This window comes from Parasteatoda tepidariorum, chromosome 5, assembly GCF_982258835.1.
Source record: "Parasteatoda tepidariorum strain Cologne lab strain chromosome 5, Ptep-v5.0, whole genome shotgun sequence".
Taxonomy (NCBI): Eukaryota; Metazoa; Arthropoda; class Arachnida; order Araneae; family Theridiidae; genus Parasteatoda; species Parasteatoda tepidariorum.
This window is the reverse complement of record NC_141759.1, coordinates 8,476,889-8,501,623: the sequence shown is the minus strand read 5'-3', so window position 1 is coordinate 8,501,623 and position 24,735 is coordinate 8,476,889. Positions and strand designations below refer to the sequence as shown.

Genomic DNA, 24,735 nt, shown 5'->3' with positions numbered 1-24,735 from the left:
GAGGTAGCTATGACTAAAATTCCCCTGTGTTGTTATTAACAGAGGTACCATAATTTACCGACTAAGATCCCTCAAATTTTGAGTCAAATAAATATTGCACCAAAAATGAAGGAAAAAGGATAATCGATTATAGTTTAATAAAACATAAAGATTATTTAATGAAATTATACAAATGAGAATAAATTAAACCCACTTTATGACTTTTCTTATTTCTCTAGCCAAGCTTACTTTAAATTTTAAAAAAAAAGATCACCCCAATCACGGTGCATGAGAAAACAATGTAATAAAGGTTTATATCCTCCTCTTAAAGAATCAGGTTAAAGTGCATAAACATGCCGATAATACATATTAATTCTGATAATAATACTTCTTTCTCGTCAACAATACTTATAACTTCCTTTTTAATAATAATGCTTCATTGCTAATATTTTTTGAGGTTCAGGTTCATATTTAAAATAAAAATCTCATCTATGTGATTAATATATTTTTCTGCAGATTAATTATCGCAGCATTCATAGGCATTTTTAGGTTATTGAAAAAGATAATCGTGCCCAGCAGGGCAAGTAGTACTTCTAAGAATTTTTGAGTTCTGTATGTATGTAACCACTTCCCGAATGAGCAAAGATGGTTTTTTTCTCAGATAATAGCTGTTGGTTATTTACTTTGGCATACAAAAATTTTTCGTAAATGCTTCGAGTTAAAGGAAACATGTTAAATTTTACAATATTAAACTGGAAGATGCAGGTTTTAAATTTCAAAGAATATAATTTCATTCAACGCCAATTTATTCCATCCTCTTCCGCCCATGCAAGTTTTCTTTCCAATAAATCACAGTCTGTGTAAAATAAATACATAGTAAATAATAAACTATTTTTTTAGTAAAGCAAACGCAAAAAACTAAATACGCTCAATAAACAGGAAAAACAATAGCAATAGAAATTCGCAGCAGCAAAGCAATGTTTCTTTTATTACTGCAATACAAAAGAAATTGGAAATCAGCTGCGCAAGTTTTAGAATATAAGATTCAATAAAAAACTTTCTTTTAATATTAAAATGAAAGTTATTATATATATTTCTGCATGTTCTTCAAAAAGAAACAAAGTACCAGGAAAATAAGTCCAGCGTGGAATGATCTTTGCATTGTTTTAAGCATAACTTCCCCATTCAGAATTAAGCACGCTCGCTGCTTTGTTTACACAGCTATTTTTCACATATTTAAAGATGATTGAGCTAAGTAAAATCTATAGATAGCTGAGAACAGATACTAAATTAAGTTCATATTATATTAGGAGTATTGTGAGCAAGATGCTTATTAACGTGATATTAATGTGTATGGTTTTCAACACTGCACGGGGTTTTAATCTGCCTAAGCCCCAGCGTTCAGACGATGTAGGGGAAGTGATACACTTTGGACCTTGCAGGAAATGGATTAAATGCATTTCAGGAGGTGAATATAATTTTTAAATTTATGTTCAACTGGTCCACGCAACGCACTGAAATAATTCTGCCCCAGTGTTTGTAACTAGAGTTTATATACTTAATGTAATTAGAGAGTTTCGACTTGCAGCTTCAAAATTGTCCGAAAACTAAAGGTATCGCAGACGGTCATCACAGCTATTGAAAACTTTTCTAAAAAAATTCTTTTCCTAATCCAGATCAAAATCGTGTTAACTGTTTCGAGTATCACATTATTTAGATCATTATTACTGATGCCAAAAGACACGCTAAACTGCATGAAATTTAGGTACTATATAAACATTTTTCTTAGTACGTCTGCAAAGCTTTCTACTAGAGGTAATTTCTAAGAAAATAATTTTGGTCGCCGATAAAGATAGATAATCCCTAAGATAAGACAATTCCTCAGTCAAAGAGAATTCATTACTCTTAAACCTCTAATTCGATGCAAGGACTCTACTTTAAGTATGTTTAAAAGGGAATATTTTTCAAAGTGGTCAATATCTAACAGCGTAGTGTATTTACTAAAAATATACTTACATTGTTTTTAATTTTATTTCATCTAAATTTAGTTTTTATTCACGGCTAGTGTGCTGATGGAACTGCAAAATTGTAAATACAAAAAGGAAAAATAATGGCCCGGAGAAATTCAAAAATTTTTTCCCATCACATTTACCTTAGACATTTCAAGTAGGTTTTTTTTCAAACTTTTCAAGAAAGTTCGGAAATTTAATAACTAAAAACAATATAAACATAAGTTATAATTAGTAAAATATTTTTAGGGCTAGATTTTGTTCAAACAGATAGAAAGTTCAAGCGAACTGCATGCAATTGTTAGAGATGACACATCTAACACACTTTAACCAGCTGACCTTTTCTCTATAAAAACGTATAACTCTTAACAAAAATATATAACTGTTATAGTAAAAACAATACAAAAACATATAACTGTTATTGTAAAGAACTTAAATTTCAGCTGCGGTAGTAGTTTAACCAGCTTGTCTGGGATGTAAATGTGGTTGGTGTGCAATGCTTGACACATTATCTTAATGACTCCATGAAACTTTACTTAATACAAAAGAGATAAATTTATCAAAACATGAAATAATAACTTAAAAAACAGTTTGCCTGCTACAAAAAAACGTCCCTTACGTCAAATCCGGTACGTCCCCGGTAAGTCAAATTTTTATGTCATGCAAACTTATTATGTTATGAAAAAAAGATAAACAAATTTCGAAAAAGAGTGTAATACAAATAAACGTTCAGTACGTCAAATCCTGTACGCTTCCGGTACGTCAAATCCTGTATGCTCCCGGTTCGTCAAATTTTTATGTCATACAAGCTTATTATGTAATGAAAAAAGAGAACAAAATTTCGAAAAAGAGTGCAATACAAATAAACGTCCGGTACATCTAATCCTGTACGTCAAATTTTTTTGTCATACAAAACTTAATTTCAAAAAAGAGTGCAATACAAATGAACGTCCGGTACGTCTAATCCTGTACGCTCCCTGTACGTCAAATTTTTATGTCATACAAGCTTTTTATGTGATGAAAAAAGAAAACTAAATTTCAAAAAAGAGTGCAGTACAAATAAACGTCCGGTAAGTCTAATCCTGTACGCTCCCTGTACGTCAAATTTTTATGTCATACAAGCTTTTATTATGTAATGAAAAAAGAGAACTAAATTTCAAAAATGAGTGCAATACAAATAAATGTCCGGTGCGTCAAATATGGTATGTTCCAGGGAAGGATTATGCCATACTAGCTAATTGTTTTACGAAAAAATAACAAACTTCGAAAATGAGTGAATTACAGATAAATACCCGGTACTATGTAACAAAGCAGGATCGCAGGAAGCTATAAATGGCTTATTTAGAAGCTGGTACCGGTTCGTAATCAGTAGCCACGCGCAGACGTCATGGGAAGAAAAACGAATCTATTGTGAAAATTGAAATTGTTTATAAGTTGAAAACAAATTGACTTTTCTGATTATAAAGTTATCCCGTCATTCCTGATTATTTAATTACCCATATCGTTTGCAACACACGGAATACTGTGAAGGTCATCCAAAATTAGCCGCCTCTAGATACACATTTTCTTGCATTTGTAGTTTACCGCTCATTGAAGATTGTTTCACTAGTATTGAATCACCTAGAGATATTGCTGCTATCCAATAAAATACATATTTTACTTTCAGATAAAGAGATAAATGATGAATATGATGCATGTGTAAAGATTACACCAGAAGATGTAAGTTCGTTTATAAATATGATATCAGTCTTTATAAGGGCAAAATTAAACTGTTTGAATAACATTTTATATACATAGGAACTGGGATAGCTTGGTTGGTAGGACGTTGGGCTCGTGCTCGTGAGATCATGAGCTTGAATTCCGCCAGCCGCAGAATAGCAGTGTATTAAATGGTGACTGATTTAAGCGAAAATCTATACCTCTGCGGTACCCGTGGGAAGTTTTCGCGGTTCACCTCTCCATGCAACGCAAATGCCGGTTAGTTCCACCAAAAAGTCCCCCACGAAGACAAATTTCTCCCGATGCTTGATCCAGGAGTTCCCTTGTCTTCTGCATTGGGTTCAAATTTACAAGGCTACGGATTTTGAACATTGTCAGTCGAATTCCAAAACGACATGTTCAACGACGGTCATAAAATAAAATAAAATACTATTAGGGTACTGAATTAGAGGTTGATTATTCTCTGGTTCAGTTTAAAATTACGATGCGTGTATGAATAAATGGAGTAGAACAAAAAAAAAAAAAAACACCCTCTGCCTTCAAATCGCTTGCTTCCCATAGCAGGCTTGCTGGTTTTGGCAATTAGCATTAGTAACAACAACATTTTATAACTACATTCCTGATACAAAATACGGTAGAGAATTTATTGATTTTAAAAAATCCCTAAAAGTGAATAATTTAATTTAATATTTTAAGTACACAAAATAATAAGAGCATTTAATTTTTAAACTTAAAATAATAAAAAAGGAAAAAAAAGTGACTAAATAAATAGTGCGCGGAGTCCCTCCGCGCGGAAGAAGTTAAACTTAGCAATCTGCGACGTTAGTTGTAGAAGAATCAGCAGTCGTAGAAGGATCACTAGTTCTATTCAACGACTCTTTTTCCTGCTCCGCTGGCTTCCGTGCTCTGTAACCACGGCAATATTGTGCATTTTTCCCTCGTGGACCTCTTGAACCAGTGGAAGTGCTTGTGGTTGCCTCATCGTCCCGCCATGGAAAATGTATTTGTATTAATAATGCATGTGAATGCGTCATAATGTAATTTTAGCAGAGAAAATCTAACAATCAATTGATATTCAAAAGAGACGTTCCTTTACGTAACCTTAAATCCGTCGCATTGTCCGTGGGATTGTTTTCACTCATTTTTTACAATTGTTATCCACTAAATTTGAAAATAAAAAATACTACCCTATTAAATTATGTGTGTCTCAAAACAAACTAAAAAAATATTTATAGAAAAACAATACTTTTATGACTTTTATTATTTTTATGCTAGTGAGAACCAAAACAATATGGAAATGAATGAGGTAAAACTGGATCCTGCCACGTGGGATCTTGCCACTGGATCCTGCCACAATAAAAAATGTAGCGTTAAACGTTTAACGCAACCTTGTTGGAAGTCGCATAAGAAGTAAAACTTCAATAACGTCTTTTATTTGCGTACCGTACACACTCTTAAAGTCTTCTACTAATATAACCTGATGCAATTTCCGATGAACAATCATGCAGACCTCTGTTGCCGTGTTGAAGAAATTCCAATAGTATAACTACGTTACTACTGTTCACCTTTCTATTATAAACAATATGTAATTCTACAATATTCACCATTCTCTACACTTCAATTGGGCATTTGCACTTCAAAAAAAAAAAAAAAAAAAAAAAAAAAAAGACCGTAAATGGAGTGTTAAAATTGATCTAAGTTTCTCCTCATAAGTTAGAGAGATAATTAACCTTGAAATTAATTAAATACAGCGCAGTATCACATATCGAATTTATTGAAATATAATTCTTTCTCTTCTACGTCTTTTACTTAACTTTTATTTATTTTTTGTTTAATGCATTTTATTGTAGCCGTGATATATTTCTGTTTTGTGTACCTGGCAACTTCAATGCATAATTAGTTGGCTTACGTTCTACATCGCTTAATATCTGTGTGTAAATTAAGAAATATACAGTATAGTTAAAAGACGGGCTTGGCTTACTCGGAATATAATGGAAAGAACAGTTGCTAACGCAAACAAATGTCATATTCAAAATCCAATCAAGATCGTGATACGTACGCTACGTCACTTGCAGGTACCCCATAATATGAAACAACTTTCTTTAATTTCCAGATTCAAAGCTACATCCGTAATTTTAACTAAAAACGTGGTGCAAGCCAAGTCCATATAGAAAAAAAAGAAAATCATCCATGAAATCGGACGTTGCAGATTTCTGCCTCAGTCTCACCTTGGTACTTTTTAAACAACTTGGTAAAAAAACTTTAATTACAGTTTGTTTTTATTTATCTGGTAGCAAGAAAAAAAATGTTTTCGGAATCGCTCTAAAATTGTATCTTTCCTTAGTGAAATAGTTAGCATTCTCTAGCAAAAAGAGTATATCAACCTCAAAATCTGACGTTGCAGATTTCTTCCTGGATGTCTTTTAAATGGCTTGGTAAGAACTGAAATAATAGTTTGTTTTTAATTACCAGAAGAAAAAAAAAGAAATCTCTCCTGAATCACTCCACAATTGTTTCTTTCCTAAGAGACGAAAGCATTTAACAGCAAATAAAAATATCTAAAAAAAAAATAATAAATAAATAAAATTATCCATAAAACCTAATGAAGCAGATTTATTCCCAATTTTTTCCTTGTCATCTTTCAAATGATTTGGTAAAAGAAAAAAAAATTGAAATAAAAGCTTTTATTTATTTATCTGGTGTATCTTACACTGAAATCTACCATCTATCTTACACTGAATTTTTTTCATTTTTTTTTTTTAGAAAATTTTGAAGGTTGTAAAACGGGTGGCGAGTTATGCCTCGAAAGATTGGTCAGACATGAAAGCAGCGTTCAATGAGATGTGCAAAATGGATGGAGAAGAACAGGTATATGTTGTATGAGAATGCTCCTCATTTTAGAATTCCTGAAGAGCATACTCTTTGAATACTACACTTTGTTTCAGTAACCCTCTCGGATGATAGTTTTAAACAGAGTTTCTTGATATGTTTTCAATTTTACTTTAGTTTGATTAGAAATATTTTATATTGATAAGTCCTGAGAAACAGCTAAAGAATGTGATGAGAACTTATCTCTCTCTCTCTCTCTCTCTTTATATATATATATATATATATATATATATATATATATATATATATATATATATATATATATATATATACATCAGGGGTGGCCAACATGCGGCTCTTAGAGCGATTATTTGTGGCTCTCGATAAATGTACCCGAGTTCCCTTTCCATTTTCATGCTATTATACTTTAATGTTTTTCTGAATCCATTTGAAATTAACATAATTCAAGGTGAGTTTTCCATTTCCAATATAGTTAAGACTCAAAAATGATCTGAAGAATTAGAATTAATAGATATTCAAGAAGATCAAGCTTTACAATTAAAATAAAAGCCGAGGTCGATTACTGAATTTTAGAAATTTGTACCAGAATCAAAGTATTCTGAATTAAAAAAGACTGTTTGTCTAATTATTTCAATATTCAGAACAACGTACTTATGTGAATCATTTTATTCCACTTTGAAATTCGTGGAATCCTAACAACGATCAGTATTAACTAATCAGCATTTCAAAAAATTACTGAGAAGTTCTGTCACCAATTATTCACCAAATTTTAATGAATTGTCAAGAGAAGTAAAATAAATGTGTTTAATTTTTAATATTTAAATTCAATACGCATATTTTGTACTTTTATTTATATATATTGAATAAATATAATTTTTGTAAAGAAAAATAAATTTTTAAATCTTTTTTGCATACCTTTTAAATACGTATTTAATTGCAGCTCTCAAAAAATTTGAAATTTTGAAAAACTCGAAAACTATTACTCGAAAATATTTATCTGCTGTCCGGAGCAAATTGGCGTTTCTGTATATTATATATATATATATATATATATATATATATATATATATATATATATATATATATATATATATATATATATATATATATATATATATATATATATAATATACAGCGATGCCAACTTGCTCCGGACAGCAGATAAATATTTTCGAGTAATAGTCTTTTAATGTTAATTATTGCATTTACAGGGTTTTTAATTACCACTACGTCTTAGTAATTCGAGAGCTTATGTGAGAGACCAATTTGTGGGAACTCGCCCCATGTTGAGTGAGCCTTTAAAAAAATTCACAAAATTAACTGAAAAGTAGCATTTTAGTTTTTTGCTCTCTGACGTTTTTTTTTAAATTTTTGCGTCGAATATGAAGCAGTTGGCATCTCTAATTACAAAATTTGCAGAAATTTGAAAAAATTTTTTATAGTGGATTGTTATTAAAAAAATATTAATTTAAAAAGTATGAAGTTTACTTTTAAAGAATTCTAAGACAAATCTATGTTTGGTATTTTTTTAAATTGTATACAAATACTTTTCTATCGAGAATCAGTTGAAATAATTTAGATATTGAATTTAAAAAAAAAAACGCATTTCATATCCAATAAAAAATTTTTTTAAATTTTTAAAGTATGTATTTGGACATAGCTATGCATTCTAAACAAGTGAACAAGAAATAATTGATGCATTTAATGGCAACTTCTGTGTTCATGCAGACAATATTTCAACTAAGCAGTACTATATTTTATTTTTAAATTTAAACTTTAATGTTTGTTTAATGAGTAAATGTTTAATTTTAAATATGCCTTAACGTTTCTTCAAGAACGGGAAAACATTTCTTGAAGCAATATATTTCCATGAAGCAAAATTTGGGAATCAGCATGGCCAGTACGCCTAAAGGAAGATACTTGCAACTCGTTAACCTCCAACAACTACAATATACAGGGTATAAAACAATACTTTGCAGAACTCGTGGGGAAATTTTCTGCAAAGACATCTAATCTGTATTATTTTCTGAATGAAATCGTAGCGACAAACGTGTTTATATATTTTTATTGACTGGAAAAAGAAATTGGTAAAGACAGAAAGGTGAAAGAAAACAAATCTGGTAAATTTACCGTACGGTGTGGTATTGACATTTCTGGTAAAAAAAACCAACATTCTGATAAATAAAACAAAAATAGAGATAATTAAGCAATCATTTGGGAAATTTTTTCGTTTATGCGGTAAAATTTTTTTGGAAATTCAGGTTTTGAAAATCAGATATATTATTATCACACACCTAGTAAAAAAATCGTAAAACTGAATAGTAACGAAAAAATGGTTTTTATGCTATGTTCTAATGGCTGTGCTTCCTAATTGGTATTTCGCGAAAGGATAATAGGGGTTTCCAAAATTTAAAAATTTTTTTGCTCTCGTTATAATTTTTGCAGCCTAAAATTAAATTTATATCCAATTAATAATCTGTTATTTATTTAATAGTTCCGTTCTATTTATGAAATTAGAAAATTCTTACGAAATTTAATTCAAATGCTTGTGAAAAAAAGAAATTTTAAACCAAAATTCTTTTTTCTGATGACAATGTCATGAATTAATAATGGAAAGGATATATGCCTTTGTGAAAAAATATATTAGAATTTCACTTCGAATAAAAATAATCAAATTCGACAATGAAGAAATATGTTTCGCTGAAAACCATTCTCTACGCTTATTTTCTTTTTTGTTTTTATTTTAATGGAAACCTATTTTCGGCACGATCTATTTATGCACGAAATTAAAATTAAAATACAAACTATAGATGTGACTCCAGTACTCTGGAATTCCAATGTTTGACATAAAAACAGATTTCAAGATTAAAATTAATAAAACGATATAATGGAACAATTTCATCCACTAAATATTTTCAAAATTATTTATAAAATTTGGATCATTACAGATTTTAAAAAATAGTTTATAGTCTTCTGTTTGTTAATCTGCTTACAATTGCTAATGAAGTATATTCATTAAATCTTGGAGTTCCGTCAAAAGATGGTTGATCACTTAGAGTTTCACTACCGAAAAAAATTGGGGACCCTTGCTCTAAGATATCATGGCAAAATTACATAATTAAATTACATTTACCGGCCGGCCAGGTAGCCGAGCGGTCAGCGTGTCTGACTGTGAAGCCAATGGTTGCGGGTTCGAATCCCGCTCAGGGCATGGATGTTTCTCTCTGTGTGTGTTCTCTATTGTGTGATGTGTGAATGTGGTCAACCCTATAAACGAGTATGTGGCTGTGTGGCGTGGGTAATGTTGCTCGCCTCCGTGACTTAGTTTCACAGGTGCCCACTGGGTAACGTTAAATGAGTAACACCTCCGGCATCTTCCTAGGCGAAGAGTGAAAGTTCAGTGCCTGCCGTTTAAAAAAAAAATTACATTCACCAAATTTTATCACGTATCATAAAACCATATTTTATTGTTAATTTTACCATGATCATTACCAAAACTAAACTCGGTGGCACGACAGCCCAAAGAGGGCCAAGCTTTCTTGACTTTGGCTCTGGGGTGAAGAAGCTGATGTTCCGGTGGGGTATTACCAAAACACTTCAGGGGAAATTTCGAAGGATTTTGTGTTCCCATAGAGTCAGAAACATCATAAATTTTAGCATATTGTTGTAGCTTTGACCATGCTTTTTTCACACTGTAATTTATTATTTTATTCACTTAATCCTAAATAATTTCTCTTAGAGTGAAAGAGAGAGGACATAATTTCCACAGAGTGTCTCAAACTTGTTCCCTTAATTTGAAGAACTGGCAAGCCAATCCAACAAGCGAATATTTTGAGTTTCTAGAAAATTTTCAATCTGATAGACTCTATATGGCTTTGCGTTGTCTTTCATGAAATTAAAATCGGTATCATAAACAAACTCAACCAGACAAAGTGCATTCGTCAAAAGCAGAAAGGCCATTGAAGAAGAAGACAAAAAATAATATAAACTCATTTGTCAAAATAAAAAAATTTCTATGATAAATGCAAATAGCAGGTCCCTAGTAAAAATTTTGCATACTTTCACATAATGAAATCCAAGGGGAATAATTTGTTACAATTATTCAATATCTGAAAAATCAACTAATATGACAGGACTGGTTTGATAGTTCCCTTCCATGTCTATGACGAAAGCATTTGTTTGGTTTAAGTTACAGGTATACAGTGACTCTTAATTAATTTAACCGAAGACAACACACTGCAGAATGGCGTTCATTCTGTCTGGGGGGAATATTTATTAAAAGCGTTGGCCTGGCAAGACTGCGTATATCAAATGATCTCTTAAAGAGTTTAAGCAAGACAATTGGAACTCTCAATCATTCGCTCAAAACCACGTAAGGCTAAAAAGAGCATTAATAAGAGGGATAATAGCGCTTGCATTTAAAAACCGCCTTAATTAACACGCGAAATCTCTCTAGGCAATGTTCTTAAGGGTCATACAACTGACTTTTTGATCCCATTCTACGACATCAATTTTATGCATTTCTGTCTCCGGTAAAAATGAAAAATCCTCCACCTCTATTAAAACTGACTTAAATTTTTTTTTCGCATTATATCAACTATTACTATCAAAATAAATTTCATTCAAATCTTCCTTGTGGTTATGAAAATAATCACTCAATTTTGTAAATTATTTTCATTTGAACACCAGCATTTTAAAGAGCAATTAAAATTTTATTTATTATATTGAAGAGTATAGTTTTAGTGTAATTCCAATAACGTATTTATTTCTTTAAAGGAAGATATTATGTTCGAAGTTACTCGGAGTGCAGTAGAGGAATATTCAGTAAGTATTTGTAATAGAAAACTCAATACATATGCAAACTAAAATTGCATCAAGCCTCTATTTATTTTTAAGTTTTAAAAAATACAAGTCCGTTGATAAAATGTTATGAAATAAAATTCGTTTTTGTGTTTGATTTCAAAACTTAAAATGATGTTGGCAGTATGGACTAATGATTTGCCTATTTTGAGTCTACCAAACTCTTGAAAATGCATCTTAAGTGAAAAATCCTTTTACTGCATAGTATTGAGTTTTACACTGTGCATTTTGTCTACTTAAAAACAACATTCTAAAGGAATTATTCCATAAATGTAAATGAAAAATATGAAATAAAAATCTATAAGTGCAATAAAATCAGTACCTTTCAAAAACTGCTTAAAATCAATAATAACATTTCAAAAACTGTTCTTGAATATGCCAAATTATATGACATGTAAAACATATAAATATGTAGAAAATAATTAAAAAATATTTTTTCTAAAAAGGTGAAAAAAGATACAGTATGATGATAAGAAAAACGATAGTTAAATATATAATTTAATTATGATGCAAATAATATGTATTTACTTCGAAAAGCAATTTGGAAATATTTGAATGTCTTAAGAGCTGTCTTAGAACCCTCTTAAACAATAAATAAAAATCAGGTGCGATATACTAAGAGGCATTAAGGGCTGAAATACCCTGGTTGATTGTATGCAGTTTTGATTAAATAAATATGAAAAAACTGCTAGAAGACTTCGTCAAAGGAGGAGACATTCTAGCAATTTTAATTTTCGCGGAACATCAAACCGGTTCAACTAAGAGAATTGTTGGATTCTCCCCAACAGGCGTAGAAAAAGAGAAAAGCAAGAACACTCGAATGGGTGCTTTGTTTAAATAAGAAATTTAACTAAACTAAAACAAAAATAAAAATAATAAATAGGAAATCAAATTTAGAAAAACTTGATATAAAATTTTTCATAAGATCCAGGTAATCCCACAACTGCCATTGCATAGAATAAAAAACAGTGAATTGCCTTACAAAAAAAAACATAAAGAGTGATTGTTTTCAAATAATGAAGTTTACGATATGAAATAATATTGTCTTGTGTTTAAATGTTTATTCTAGCTGTTCGTAGCGTTAGTGCAACTTGTATTTGTGCTTACAGATTTCTTAAAATGAAATAAGCGCTTCTGCGTGTAATGAATCATCAATTTCTAACTTGTATTCTAGCATACATTACTATATTAGAATCCTCAGACTGTTTTTTTTTCTGTTTAGGATTTTACCTAAATTCTGTAACGGAAAACCAAACAGAAAAACTCAATTTTTGCTTCTAACTACGTGTTTCAGGTCCAATTGCTCAAAAATTCAATTCTGTTATTGTTGGTTGATAGCAAACAGTTATAATTTTGTTATCATTTGTGTTAAAACATGCATACATGGAATGATTATGAATATTCACAGTCGGATAATCACAGAGAAGCATTTTTTTTAAAATTTGGATTTATATTACAGGAGATATTTTAACGGATTTCGGATAATTTCACTGCGAATATTTCAAATCTGCAAGGTGTTTCTCTTTTCAAGCAACAGCATATTTTTAAATGATATTCTTAGTCTATTTTTTGTCGAGATACGCAAGTTTAAAGGTGTTTTACATAGCAGGAAATCACATAAATGATATGGCAAATATCTACAAAAATTAGGACATTTCATAAGAATTAAAATTACTCAGGAAAACACGTGAAATTGTTGTCGTACGCCTCTAGGGACGTTTCCTTATTATGAACTGTTAATTTGTCTTCTTCCGGTCAGGTACTAATAGAGAAGCACCACAAACCACCAATATTTCGGGGCATGGGTTTTTATGCAATTGCGTTCTTGATGATGACCCCTAAATCTATAGAAGTTTATCAGAAAATTTATATGTCCGCCTATTATATATAACATTTTTAAATGTACATATTTCGACTAAAATACTATTTAAAAACAATCTGCAGCTTATAAAGAGAAACAAAATGCAGATTTAGAGACCACATTCCTGAATAAGACAAAATCACGTATTTGTATAGATGTGACGAAAATTTTGTTCTGACGAGTAACAGACCGTTTAGAAATGCCTTAACGGATATTTCTGTATTCAGTTTTACACCGAAAAAAAAATATTACCATCGCTGGTTGAAGAAAAATATGTTCAAATTTGTCATGAATTTCATCTTTGGTCATTTTGTCAAATTTAGTCAATATCTGGTTATTAATGTATAATGTCATATTCTAAAATATAATTTTACGCAAAAAAATGTAATTTTACAAATTAAGGAAAATCTTTTATTTTTTCTTCCCAAAATAAGTGAAACGAACAAAATTTACCATTTTTCGACCGTTACATCCGCTTTTGTTCTTTTTCTCACCTCTTCATTCTTAGTTATAGCTGATCTTCATTCTGTATATGGATTGTGATTTTATAGCATTTTCAACAATTCAAAAACGGGACATAAAATCGTCCGCATAATTACTCATTTTAGAGAAATTTTCCCACTCATTTCCAATACACAACATGCAATCATCGGAAGACGGAATCTTTCACAACTTGGAAAAAAAAATCTTGAACCATTCATATGGTGATTTTTCCACCACTCGTATGATTACAGTTTACCGGAAATTCTGGTTTTAAAAGTTATAGATCTTATTACCACACATTTAGCAAAAAATTACAAAACTGAAAAGTAAATTTATTAAAATAAGTGGTTTTGATGGCAGGCTCTAAGATATCATGATAAGATTACTAACTTTTACCACATTTAATAGATTTTATCACATATTAATTATGAAACTTTTATTGTTGATTTTACCAAAATTATTACCAACGAGCTTCTATAAAAATTACCGATATTTTTAATGTTCCCACAGAGCTAGAAACTTGGCAAATTTTACCATGCTTTTTTTTCTATGTGAAGCATTTCAATACCATTACTATTAGCAACATGTTAACAGACCAATGCAATTTGAAGTGAATTTACTGCGGACCTTTATTTCCAAAAAAAATTCACTGTCCTTATTTATCCTTATTTGTCAAGTTCAGGAAAAGCGGTCAAATTGTATATACAGGGTAACAAAAAAGTATAGGGATCACTTTTGTGGCTATCTAACACTAAAGTTTTAAAACCTTTTTACATATATAGCTTACTGATCTAAAGCTCTGCTATTAGACTTTCAATTGCAATACTATTTCCTAAAATCACAAAAATGCCTTTGAAGAAATTTGACAAAAAGGGTCAAGTACAAGCATTTTTAGAACTTCGCTGGAGACACAGGATTATACAAACCCATTTTAAAAAGAAAGGTATTGCGATTTCCCTCAGCCATAGCAGTCGCATCACGAATTCAAAACTCGGATCGATGCAAAATAATGCAAAACCAAAAAGAAGTGGACGGCCAAAGAAATCAGATTTGCAGAAGCTTGATAAGATGACATCAAAACCGGATCCACCAACACAGGCAAGCATGGCTAAAGCTCTTAACGTGGGTCAGCAAGTTGTAAGCTATCAACTAAATCAAAAGTTGAAGAAAAAATGCCATAAAAAACCTAAATGTCATGATTTAAGTGACCCTAATGGTGATGCTGTATTCCATCAGGACTCTGCCCCATCGCATGCATCTAAGGTCATCCAGAAATTCCTAACAGATCAGCTAGTGCGATTCCTGAGACTAGAACAATGGAGTCCTGATGCTGCACCATGCGACTATTTCCTATGGGGACATCTGAAAAACAAACTGAATAAGCGAAGAATTTTTACATTGAGAGGCCTTCAAAGAGCTATTAGAGAAGAGGTGAAGAAAATCCCCCAGGAAATCATTTTGCGGGCTTTAAAGTCCTGGCCGAGGCGTTGTAGACAAATCTATTATGCCGGAGGTTGACAATTTGAGAAGCATCGCTGCATTTATGTAATGAATTTTGGAAATATAAACATTAAAAAATGATCCCTATATTTTTTTTGTTACCCCGTAGTTAAATATAGATAAAAATTTCTTGATAAATACTTGTTTACTTGTTTTTCTTTTAAAAGCAATCATACATTTTAGGCGACGTGTGCTGATATGATGCAGGCTGAGGCATGTCAGAAAATGACGGAAATGAATGTAAGTACCGTTAATATTTAATATAATATGTTACAAGACGCTCTTACATATTGTGTTTTTTTTATATATTAGGTTTATCGGAAAGTAATTTTGCTTTTTCCCAACGGACGACTTAATTATATTTTTAGCAGCCATTTAAGTCGTGTAATCATTATGCATTTCGACTGTTGATATAGCATAAATTGTGATAAAGTGCGATTGATTATACTCAGTTTTTTTTAACTGATGCCCCCCTTTTATTGCTGTTCAAACAAGGAAAAAAATATCGTATCAAGAAGATGCCCTATCAGTGCGGCAATACCAAATTGGTTTGTAAAATTTCGATTAAAGTCATGAAGATTCATTAAGCCAGTTTAAGCTTATAAGGACAAAATAAAATCATTAATCAATGCAAACCTGCGAGTCAAAATTCATAAGATCACAGAGTGATTAACTTTATCGTATCGGACGCACGTCATGATCATTTGAAAAGGTAAAAGTTTAATCTTATTACTCGACATATGGATTCTTACTCCTACGGAAAGAAGCTCGTGGCGTCGCGTTGACGTCTATGATTTCATTTTCAAACGTCAAGAAAATTATCCATTTCTTTAAAACCCTTTTTCCCTGAGGACAAAAAACAATGAAACAATGTACAGCAATGCTCTAGTTTATTTAAATATTTTTAAACAGTGAAATCTTTACTTCACTGTTAGAAGTTTCATGGAAAAAATGGTTAAATAACAATTTATTCAATTGTTATTTTACCATACTTTACTTCAACAAAGCAGTAAAATAATCATGAATAAGATGGCATTAAAAATGTGAGAAAAACTGTTTATTAACAGCTTTCACCTAATACGGTTAAGCAACCAGAATTTCATTACGCCAACTGAGCCCCCTCTCCTAATGAAGCCACTTAGTTTCTTCAAATGGGTGCTTTTTATAGCAGAGAGGTCTTATCTGTCAATATCATGACTGAAAGAATGAGTAACACATGAAAAGTGTTACACCCCTATTTGTCACTCCGGAAATTTAAATACGATGCTCTCATTCAGGCATATATGGAAGCACTATAAAGCTGCTAAACTATCTCCACTATCCAGCTAAATTTCCAATTTTGCGGTTTTTAAGTCATGTTATTTGCAAATGGTTAAAAATCCTTACAGTTTTTATTCGTAGTTTTTTAATCGTACTATTCGTAAATGGTTTCAAAACCGTTAAAGTTCAAAACATTCTATACAGTAAACTGTACGGTATACTGGAAGAACAGACTGTTGCCGTTAATCTGACTACAGTTTTAAAATGAAAATTCTAATAGCGTTCAATATAAGCAAAATTCACTTGGATATGTTTTTTTGCCAACATATAAAAATTTTGTGCCAGTGAAATCTCGCCATTGCGAGAAAGATGGCAAAAGGTATTGGATTAGACTCGAATATTGTGATTCATTAAAATATTAGTTCACTAAAAGAACAGCTTTCATTGTCTTAAAAAAAACGAAATTATTATGTGAACAACTTGATCAGAAATATCTAATTAAATAGTTATTCCAAAAACGTGTGTTTCAATTGTAGAAATTTATCAACTTTGGCAAAATTTGTAAAATTTGAATTTATCAACTTTGGCCACCAGTGAAACAAACTAAATATCTTCTTATACTTTTTAGCTAATTTTTAAAACTAAACGATTTTATAATTTAGGTAATCTCTGAATACGGGAGCATATGTTTTAATATCTAAAGTTCAAATTTTTGATTGTGAATTTCCTATTAGATTAAAAAATTATATACAGGGTGTCCCAAAAGGTCGTTTACAAACTTAACATGCTGGTCTGTCATATCATGATGAACAAGATTTACATAGGAACTTGTGTCCGAAAATTAAAACTGCGACCGCTAGAAGGCGATAATTGCACGAAAACGGGAGAGTGGGAAACACAATCATTTCAGTCGTGGACGTTGAAGGAGAAGGATGAATGAGTTTTGTAATGCAGAAATGACCGACATGCATTACGTATACGGCGCCGCTGATGGAAATGAACGAGCCGCGGCACGGACGTACCTTGAGCGCTTCCCAAACAGACGTCAGCCAAGTCATGTTTTGTTTGGACGATTGCACCGCAGATTATGTGAATCAGGTGCTTTCGTAGCACGTAGCCACATCGGTCGAGAACGTGCTACACGCACACCTGTCGTAGAGGAAACCGTGCTACAGGAGTATGCCATCAAATAAGTCTCCGAGAAGGCGAACGTGTCGTGGGTGTAGCTCGTTCCACCATAATGCGCATACTGCACGATGACATGCAACGCCTTTACCACTTCCAAAAAGTACAGGCATTGTGCGCTGACGATTATCGCATTTTTTAGAAAGAGTTTCGCCGGATCTGATGGGTGACGTTCCAGCCGCTACACGCCAAAACATCTGGTTTCAGCATGATGGAGCGCCTGCCCACTTTAGCCACGCTGTTCGAGAATACCTCGATAGGATTTATCCTAATCGCTGGATCGGTAGAGGCGGACCAGTCCCATGGCCGCCGCGATCCCCCGACCTGACTCCCATGGATTTCTACCTGTGGGGACACATGAAGTCCATAGTGTACGAGACACCTGTAACATTGGACATGGATCTTATCGTCAGGATCGCGGAAGCGGCAGCACGTGTCCGTGACACTCCTGGCCAATTTGAACGGGTTCGTGAATCCATGCGCCGACGCTGTGAAACGTGCATTGTGGCGAATGGAAGGAATTTTGAGCATTTGCGGCGATGTAATGATGTTTTATAATAAAAATCATATTAACACCGCTATCGATATCATTTTAATTCTCCTCATCCAAACCTACACTTATCGCCCCCTAGCGGTCTCAATTTTAATTTTCGGACACAAGTTCCTATGTAAATCTTGTTCATCATGATATAACAGACCAGCATGCTAAGTTTGTAAACGACCTTTTGGGACACCCTGTATGTTTGTACTTGATTAAAAAAAATTGCAAACATTTTTTTATTTTTTTTTTTTAATTTCCAATGGCAGGGCATAAACAAGAAATAACACAGAAAACAAATACAAAGATGAAACAGGTGAATAAATAAACTAAACGGAATGATCGAAGTCATTGCCTTAAAAGTTCTCTGGCTTGACAATAAAGCGACGATTCAGAGCCGGAATGCAATGCAGCACACCTATTCATGAGTTCTGCCAAGTTGCAGAGCGGACAGTCAGGTGAATTTAGAATACCAATGCGGTGCAAGTGTTCAGCCAGACAGTCGTGGCCCGTTAGGAGTCGAAACTGTGCCACCACTTCACGGCGTGGACCATTAGGGATATTCAGGAGGTCATCTTTCCACAGCTTGGCTTTTATTCTTTCTTGTAATTTGGAAGCAAGAGTTCTTTTAAAAACTTGTTTTAGATGTAGCCTTATACTGTGGTAGGAGATCTCTGTATGTTTTAGCCGGAGAAGCCAAGCTCCCCTCTTTGCGAAGAAATCCGCCTGTTCGTTTCCATAGATACTACAGTGCCCAGGTACCCACTGGAGCACAACACGTTTCTTTTGTGATGTCAAAATTTCTACTAATTCCTGGATATGGAGAATTTCGCAAGATGAGGGAGATATAATTGCAAGCATATAATCTGAAATAAATACAACATTAAGTATAAGAATAATTATTATTTTTAAAAGACCGATATATTTTTAAAATAAGCAAGGAGGCTTAAGATTCAAAAAAAAAATATCTAAGTTTGAAATTTTCAAAATATTTTGAATACAAAAGAAACACTACCTTTAGAAAATTTAAGTACACGTTTCATTATTTTTAAATTTGGAAATAAGGATTCATTAAAATTTATATCGACATACAATTATTTTTTTTAGGATTGTGGTGCTGCAGTTTTAAATAGAGTTCATTTTGAAGGCAAATGCTGAAGCACTAAATGCTGTCAAGATTTCGAATATTCAGGAATTTATACATTTTTATTTTTTAACCGAAATAATTTTAATTATTTTATAAATGTTGAACTACTGAAGTAGCAATCAAATTGTTTTGAAAAGATAAATAAATATTTTCTTTATTTTAAAATAAATTATTCTACAGTTTGTTTATTTTAAAAATTATAAATCGCAATAGCCCTTCACTACATTGCGATTGTTCAAAAATGCAGTGTAATAACAGTCACTTCCAAACACTAGAAAAGACAATATATTTGCCAGTATATTCAAACTACGTTATAAAAATACCCTATTAAGAAGTATATATTGTATTTTTTATTCTTTTCCTATAACTTTTTATTATTTGCTCATTATTGCTTATTAAATTATATATTTTTATTTCTTGATACGGAAACTATCATATATCAAACTCCATTATATTTTTGGTAGTCACAACCTTTGTAAATTTAACAACATTAAAATTTTTTCATTAAAACCATGCATGGTTATGAAAAAAAAATTACAAACGTTTTAAATATAATGATGAAAATAAGCACAGTGTAATTTTGTTTCATTTTTATTTTTGTGTCTAAACATATACTTTAAAATTAATGTTCACTGTTACAGTGGAAATTTTTTGCGAATAATCCATTTTAATTTCTGTCAAGAGCTAGTTCAATTGTTTTATCAATTTGTTGATAATTACTTTCCCATTAAATTTTCTAGAAACTTTAAAAACGGCAAGAAATTTCGCCTCTCACGCACTCTTTTCAACAAACCATTTTAAAATTTAATACAACGTGATTCTTGAACCTGCTTTATTTATTTAAAATTCGGGAATGCGAAGTAGTTGAACTTTTGTAGATGTTCTGGAAATTTGTTAGCCATTTTTGACTATTTTTCTCTTAATTGTAAACTATGAAGATCCTCGAAATATGTCTACGTAATTCAGAAGCACCTTAGATCATTCGATCACGTGACAAAAATATCTAACAGAAATTATCAAATTAATTTTAAGAAAAAAGTAGAGGGTCACGCCCCCCGGTTGCTATCTTTTCTGATTATCTTTAATACTATGATACTTGATTTGCATAATGACGTTAAAATATGATACATGATTTAGTTTATTCTATTGTTTGTTTAATCTATTTTTAAGGTACATTTGAATTATTCCGTCGACCTGTCAACGCCCGAGAAAATGTGCAAATCCCTTGGCAACCTCATAATGAAGAGCAATTTCCAAAATAAACATTCTAAATGCATTAATTTTTTCAAAAAATTAATAATATAATATTAATAACAAAAAAATGTAAGTGAAAAAATACGTAATGAAAAAAAATCAAGACAAAGTAAAATCCAAATTTTTTTTTGTAAAGTACAGTTTGAATTATTCTTGAATCTAACCACTATACTATACTATGTATGAACACGCAAAGTGTTTTTGCGTGCTATGTATATGTATGAAAACTTACTTCCATGCGTTGCCCGGGATTCGAACCCAGGACCTTTCAGATGCAAGGACAGTTCCCTGCACAAAAATATATTAATGTGCGAACAAAAAATTTATGTCTGTATATGCAGAGTTTGCATGTGCTATAGTGATAAATTCCTGTCAACAATAATATCGTGATCAATTCTGTAAATAGCATTCAAAAAATGGTCTTAACTTGCTTTGTCGTTCAGATCAGAACTCTAGTAGAATTTTAAGTGCTTTATCTAGACATAAAATGGTCAGAATTTTGATTAATGATAAACCTCAAATTTGCGATAAATGCTGCCTGCATTCATCAGGAAATGAATGATACATGTGTTATCATCGGGAATGGAGTATTATGGCTAATCAGAAATTGTTCGAAATTTTAATAGCAAGATTTCATTGCTAGAGACTCAGAAGCAAGTGAATAAAAACGTTGTAAAATTGCACTGTCGTATTTAAGTACTTTGAGTGTCGCATTTAAGGGCTGATTAAGGGCCGACAAAAATGCCCTAAATACGACATTTCTTAACTTAAGTTAAAGATAATAATCTAATTCCAGTTAGAAAAATTCTTTTGGAACTGAAATCGTAATACAACAGCCATTTTCGATGAGGAGATCCAATATAAGTTTAAGTTAAAACTAAGTGGGACAAACTTATATGAAATCGTGTTACGTGTAGGTCCACTGAACTCTTATAGTTTTCAGTTTTGTGCAAGGTCTTGTAGTGCTGCTTGGAGCTGTGGAATCGGAAGTTAAAATAATCGAATCAAATTCAGATTCTGGAATTTTTAGAGAACCTTGATTTCGATTCTGTCTCATACTGAAAGAAAATTTCCACCAAATTCCAGGAAAGTATATGATCTATGCAATCATTTTTGCAATCAAATTCAAGTAGTTGTAATAAATTAATTTGTTCTTTTATTGCAATTCAAATACAGAAAAATGTTTATCTTTTTTTTGTTCTTCAAGCTTTTCTGCTTCATTATATGTAATACAAATAAAAACAAATATCGAGTTTTACTGTCAATACCGAATTTACAAAGTTGCAAAAATAGTTGGAAAAATTAAGGGCAACATTTTTTTTTAAAAAAGTTTATTTATCTTAAAAAATATGTATAAACCAGCAAAATTTTAATTTTTTTGAAAAGAAAAACTTTTGTTGTTTTGCACAAGAAAGTATATAAGATATAAAATATTGAATAAAACTTATAAGAATCGAAAAGACATAGCAATTTGACTCAGTAATTTTTACAGATATTATGCCCATAATATATAACTTTTATCCTAAAATATGTTGCAAGAATTTCCAATTAAATTTTGAAAGAGAGCATATGAAAAATCAGTGGTTTTTGAATAATAATAATAATAATATCAAACCAAAATTCACCTACTTTCTTAAAACAATTTTCTAAGTTTCTTGCAGCAAATTTCAAGAAAAATGAACATAGTAAAAAAAGTTTCAATATTTACGCAAGATAAGAAGTAATTAGAAGGTTAATTAATTCATTATTGACAACCAATAATTTGACAGCTGAAAGTGTAGAGTGATGAAAGGCCCGAATTTTAATGACATTTGCATTTTTCTGCATTTTTTGCATTTTTGGACACTTTTGTCCTTTGGAGCATTTCTTTTAGATTTATAGGGCATTTTTCTTTAAATTTTTTGGCGTATTTTGCATTTTAAAGTATTTTTAAAATTTTTTGTTAATTTTTTCCAATTTTTATTATTTTTTTATCATTTTTTATTATTAAACTGGCTTCCAAACTGTGAAGAAAATCTCTAGGATATTAACAGGTGAAGCAACATCTTTTCAAATTGACGAAGAATTGTCAGTAAGCGAGAACGTCTTTTTCAAGTAAGTACCAATAACATCAGTAGACGTTGAAAGAAGCTTCTCCAGGTATACGCTCGCTCGTTTACAATTCAAAATATCAAAAAAAAATTAATAATCCAATATAATTTTTATATTTAGTAATATTATGAGATGGAAGTTGTTATATTCATTAAAGTTTTAATACAAAATGAAAAAGTTTTGGAGTCAATATATTTTCCTTTTTTTTGTTATTTTAGGATATAAAACATATTTTTAAAACTTTAATGAACAAGTATTGCATTGCTTTATATTTTTTAAAGTGACTCATAGTAATTTTAAAGAGTAAAACATTGTTTTAGTTCAAAATTTTTACTTTATTTAAATCATGTCATAAGGCATTTTTAGCGCAATTTTCGAATTTTTAAGGGCATTTTTCGCTCTTTTTAAGGGCATTTTTAGCACTTTTAAAGGCATTTTTTGCACTTTTTAAGGGCATTTTTTGCACTTTTTAAGGGCATTAATTGAGATTTTTTAGGTCATCAAAATCCGGGCTCTAGTGATAAGATAAAAATGTAGCACTACATAAAAAAAACCCGTTTTATTATTAAAAATTACTTCAAAAAAGTCAATTACTGCGTAAAGCATTTCCTGTTCGTGTACACTGTGAGAACAGAATTGGTCCCTTAGATCATGTGACTTAAAACCATTGTATTTCAATTCTGGGGTTATTTGATGCCAAAGGTCAACAAGCCCACTTATCCCCGAATATTGAAGAGGAAATTTAACGCACAGTAACATTTAGGAAAAGTCGTCAAAGAAAGCACGATGTTTGCGGAAATGATCGTGTTTGCCAACGAGGATATTTAGTTTTTTATATATTTTTTTTAAATTTTTAAAATGTTTATTTTATTCCCTGACTCTTAACCCACTAACGGTCTTACACGTAAAAAGTCGTATTCCAACCAACAGTTTTCACCTCATAGAGAAACCGGTTTTTCCTTGTTATTAGATAAATAATGCACAGTGTCCCAATTTTGCTCATTTGCTAAACCATTAATCAATTAAGATCTTTTCTTTTCTTTTTTAAATTTTTTATCACTTTATGGCAAAATGGGTGTTGTTTTGGGTTTGATGGCGCGCACACCTTATTTGGACGTCATCACACTTTTCAACTGTGTTTAAGAGTAATAACAAACAGTGCGCATGCTTTGTCATTGCATGCGCTGCTATGGCGACCGATGCTGTTAGATAATTTTTTCGAATTCTTTTTTTTTTCCACTTTTAATTTTGTTATACATTAAGTTGGTGAGTTTATTTTTGAGATATGGGAACAGAGAGATCGCATAAAAACTTCTTGAGTTGTGAATAAAGGAGAACTTCATTATTTGAACGATATTTTTGTTTTTATTGTTTTAATTAAGAATCAGAAATTCTAACCTGCAGTTCAAACTGGATCGTTTTCAATACTAATTCAGGCGAATATCACAAATAAGGAGTATCCAAACTGATTGACCCAGTCCCATAAGTTAGGGTTCAAGCAAGAAAAGAATGATGCCAAGGCCTAAATTTACTGAGGCTGCAAAAGCCAAAGCCAAAGAACGTAGATTGCAATAAAAAAAAAACGGTTACACATAAACAGAAAAACAAAAGAATTCCGTTCGCGTATGCAAGCATGAAGCCCGCCCCTCACAAAAGTACTAAAGTGGTTGAGTGAATTGGAATCTACCGAAGAGCGAATGGTGGGTCTCCGAACTCCTTTCATGCAAATACGAGAACCGGGTGTTGATCACCAATTAGGGATAAAAAGATCCATTGTCAACGTACCGAATGACTTGCACAAGACCATAGACTGTCTTCCACTCATTATAAATCTTTCATTCACTATTCATGTAAAATTGAAAAAAAAGCCTAGCTTTCAAATCATATTTGATGTATGAACTTGTGTATCTGAAACGGGTGTGCGATGCAGCTTACAATCTGCTTCAAGCACCATCGTACCAATCCGAAAATGTTAATACTGATATCGATTGGCTGCTCT

The 24,735-nt window shown here is 31.6% G+C and overlaps 1 protein-coding gene across 1 annotated transcript; it reads left to right on the top strand.

The window, feature by feature from the left end:
- Window positions 1-1,227: 1,227 nt before the first annotated feature.
- On the top strand, window positions 1,228-19,523 carry LOC147808545 (uncharacterized). The gene is made up of 6 exons (XM_087165201.1): window positions 1,228-1,447; window positions 3,655-3,707; window positions 6,471-6,575; window positions 11,334-11,381; window positions 15,445-15,501; window positions 19,352-19,523. Exons 1-6 carry the CDS (start codon window positions 1,306-1,308, stop codon window positions 19,400-19,402), a joined length of 456 nt encoding a protein of 151 aa, XP_087021327.1. The 5' UTR covers window positions 1,228-1,305; the 3' UTR covers window positions 19,403-19,523.
- Window positions 19,524-24,735: the final 5,212 nt, after the last annotated feature.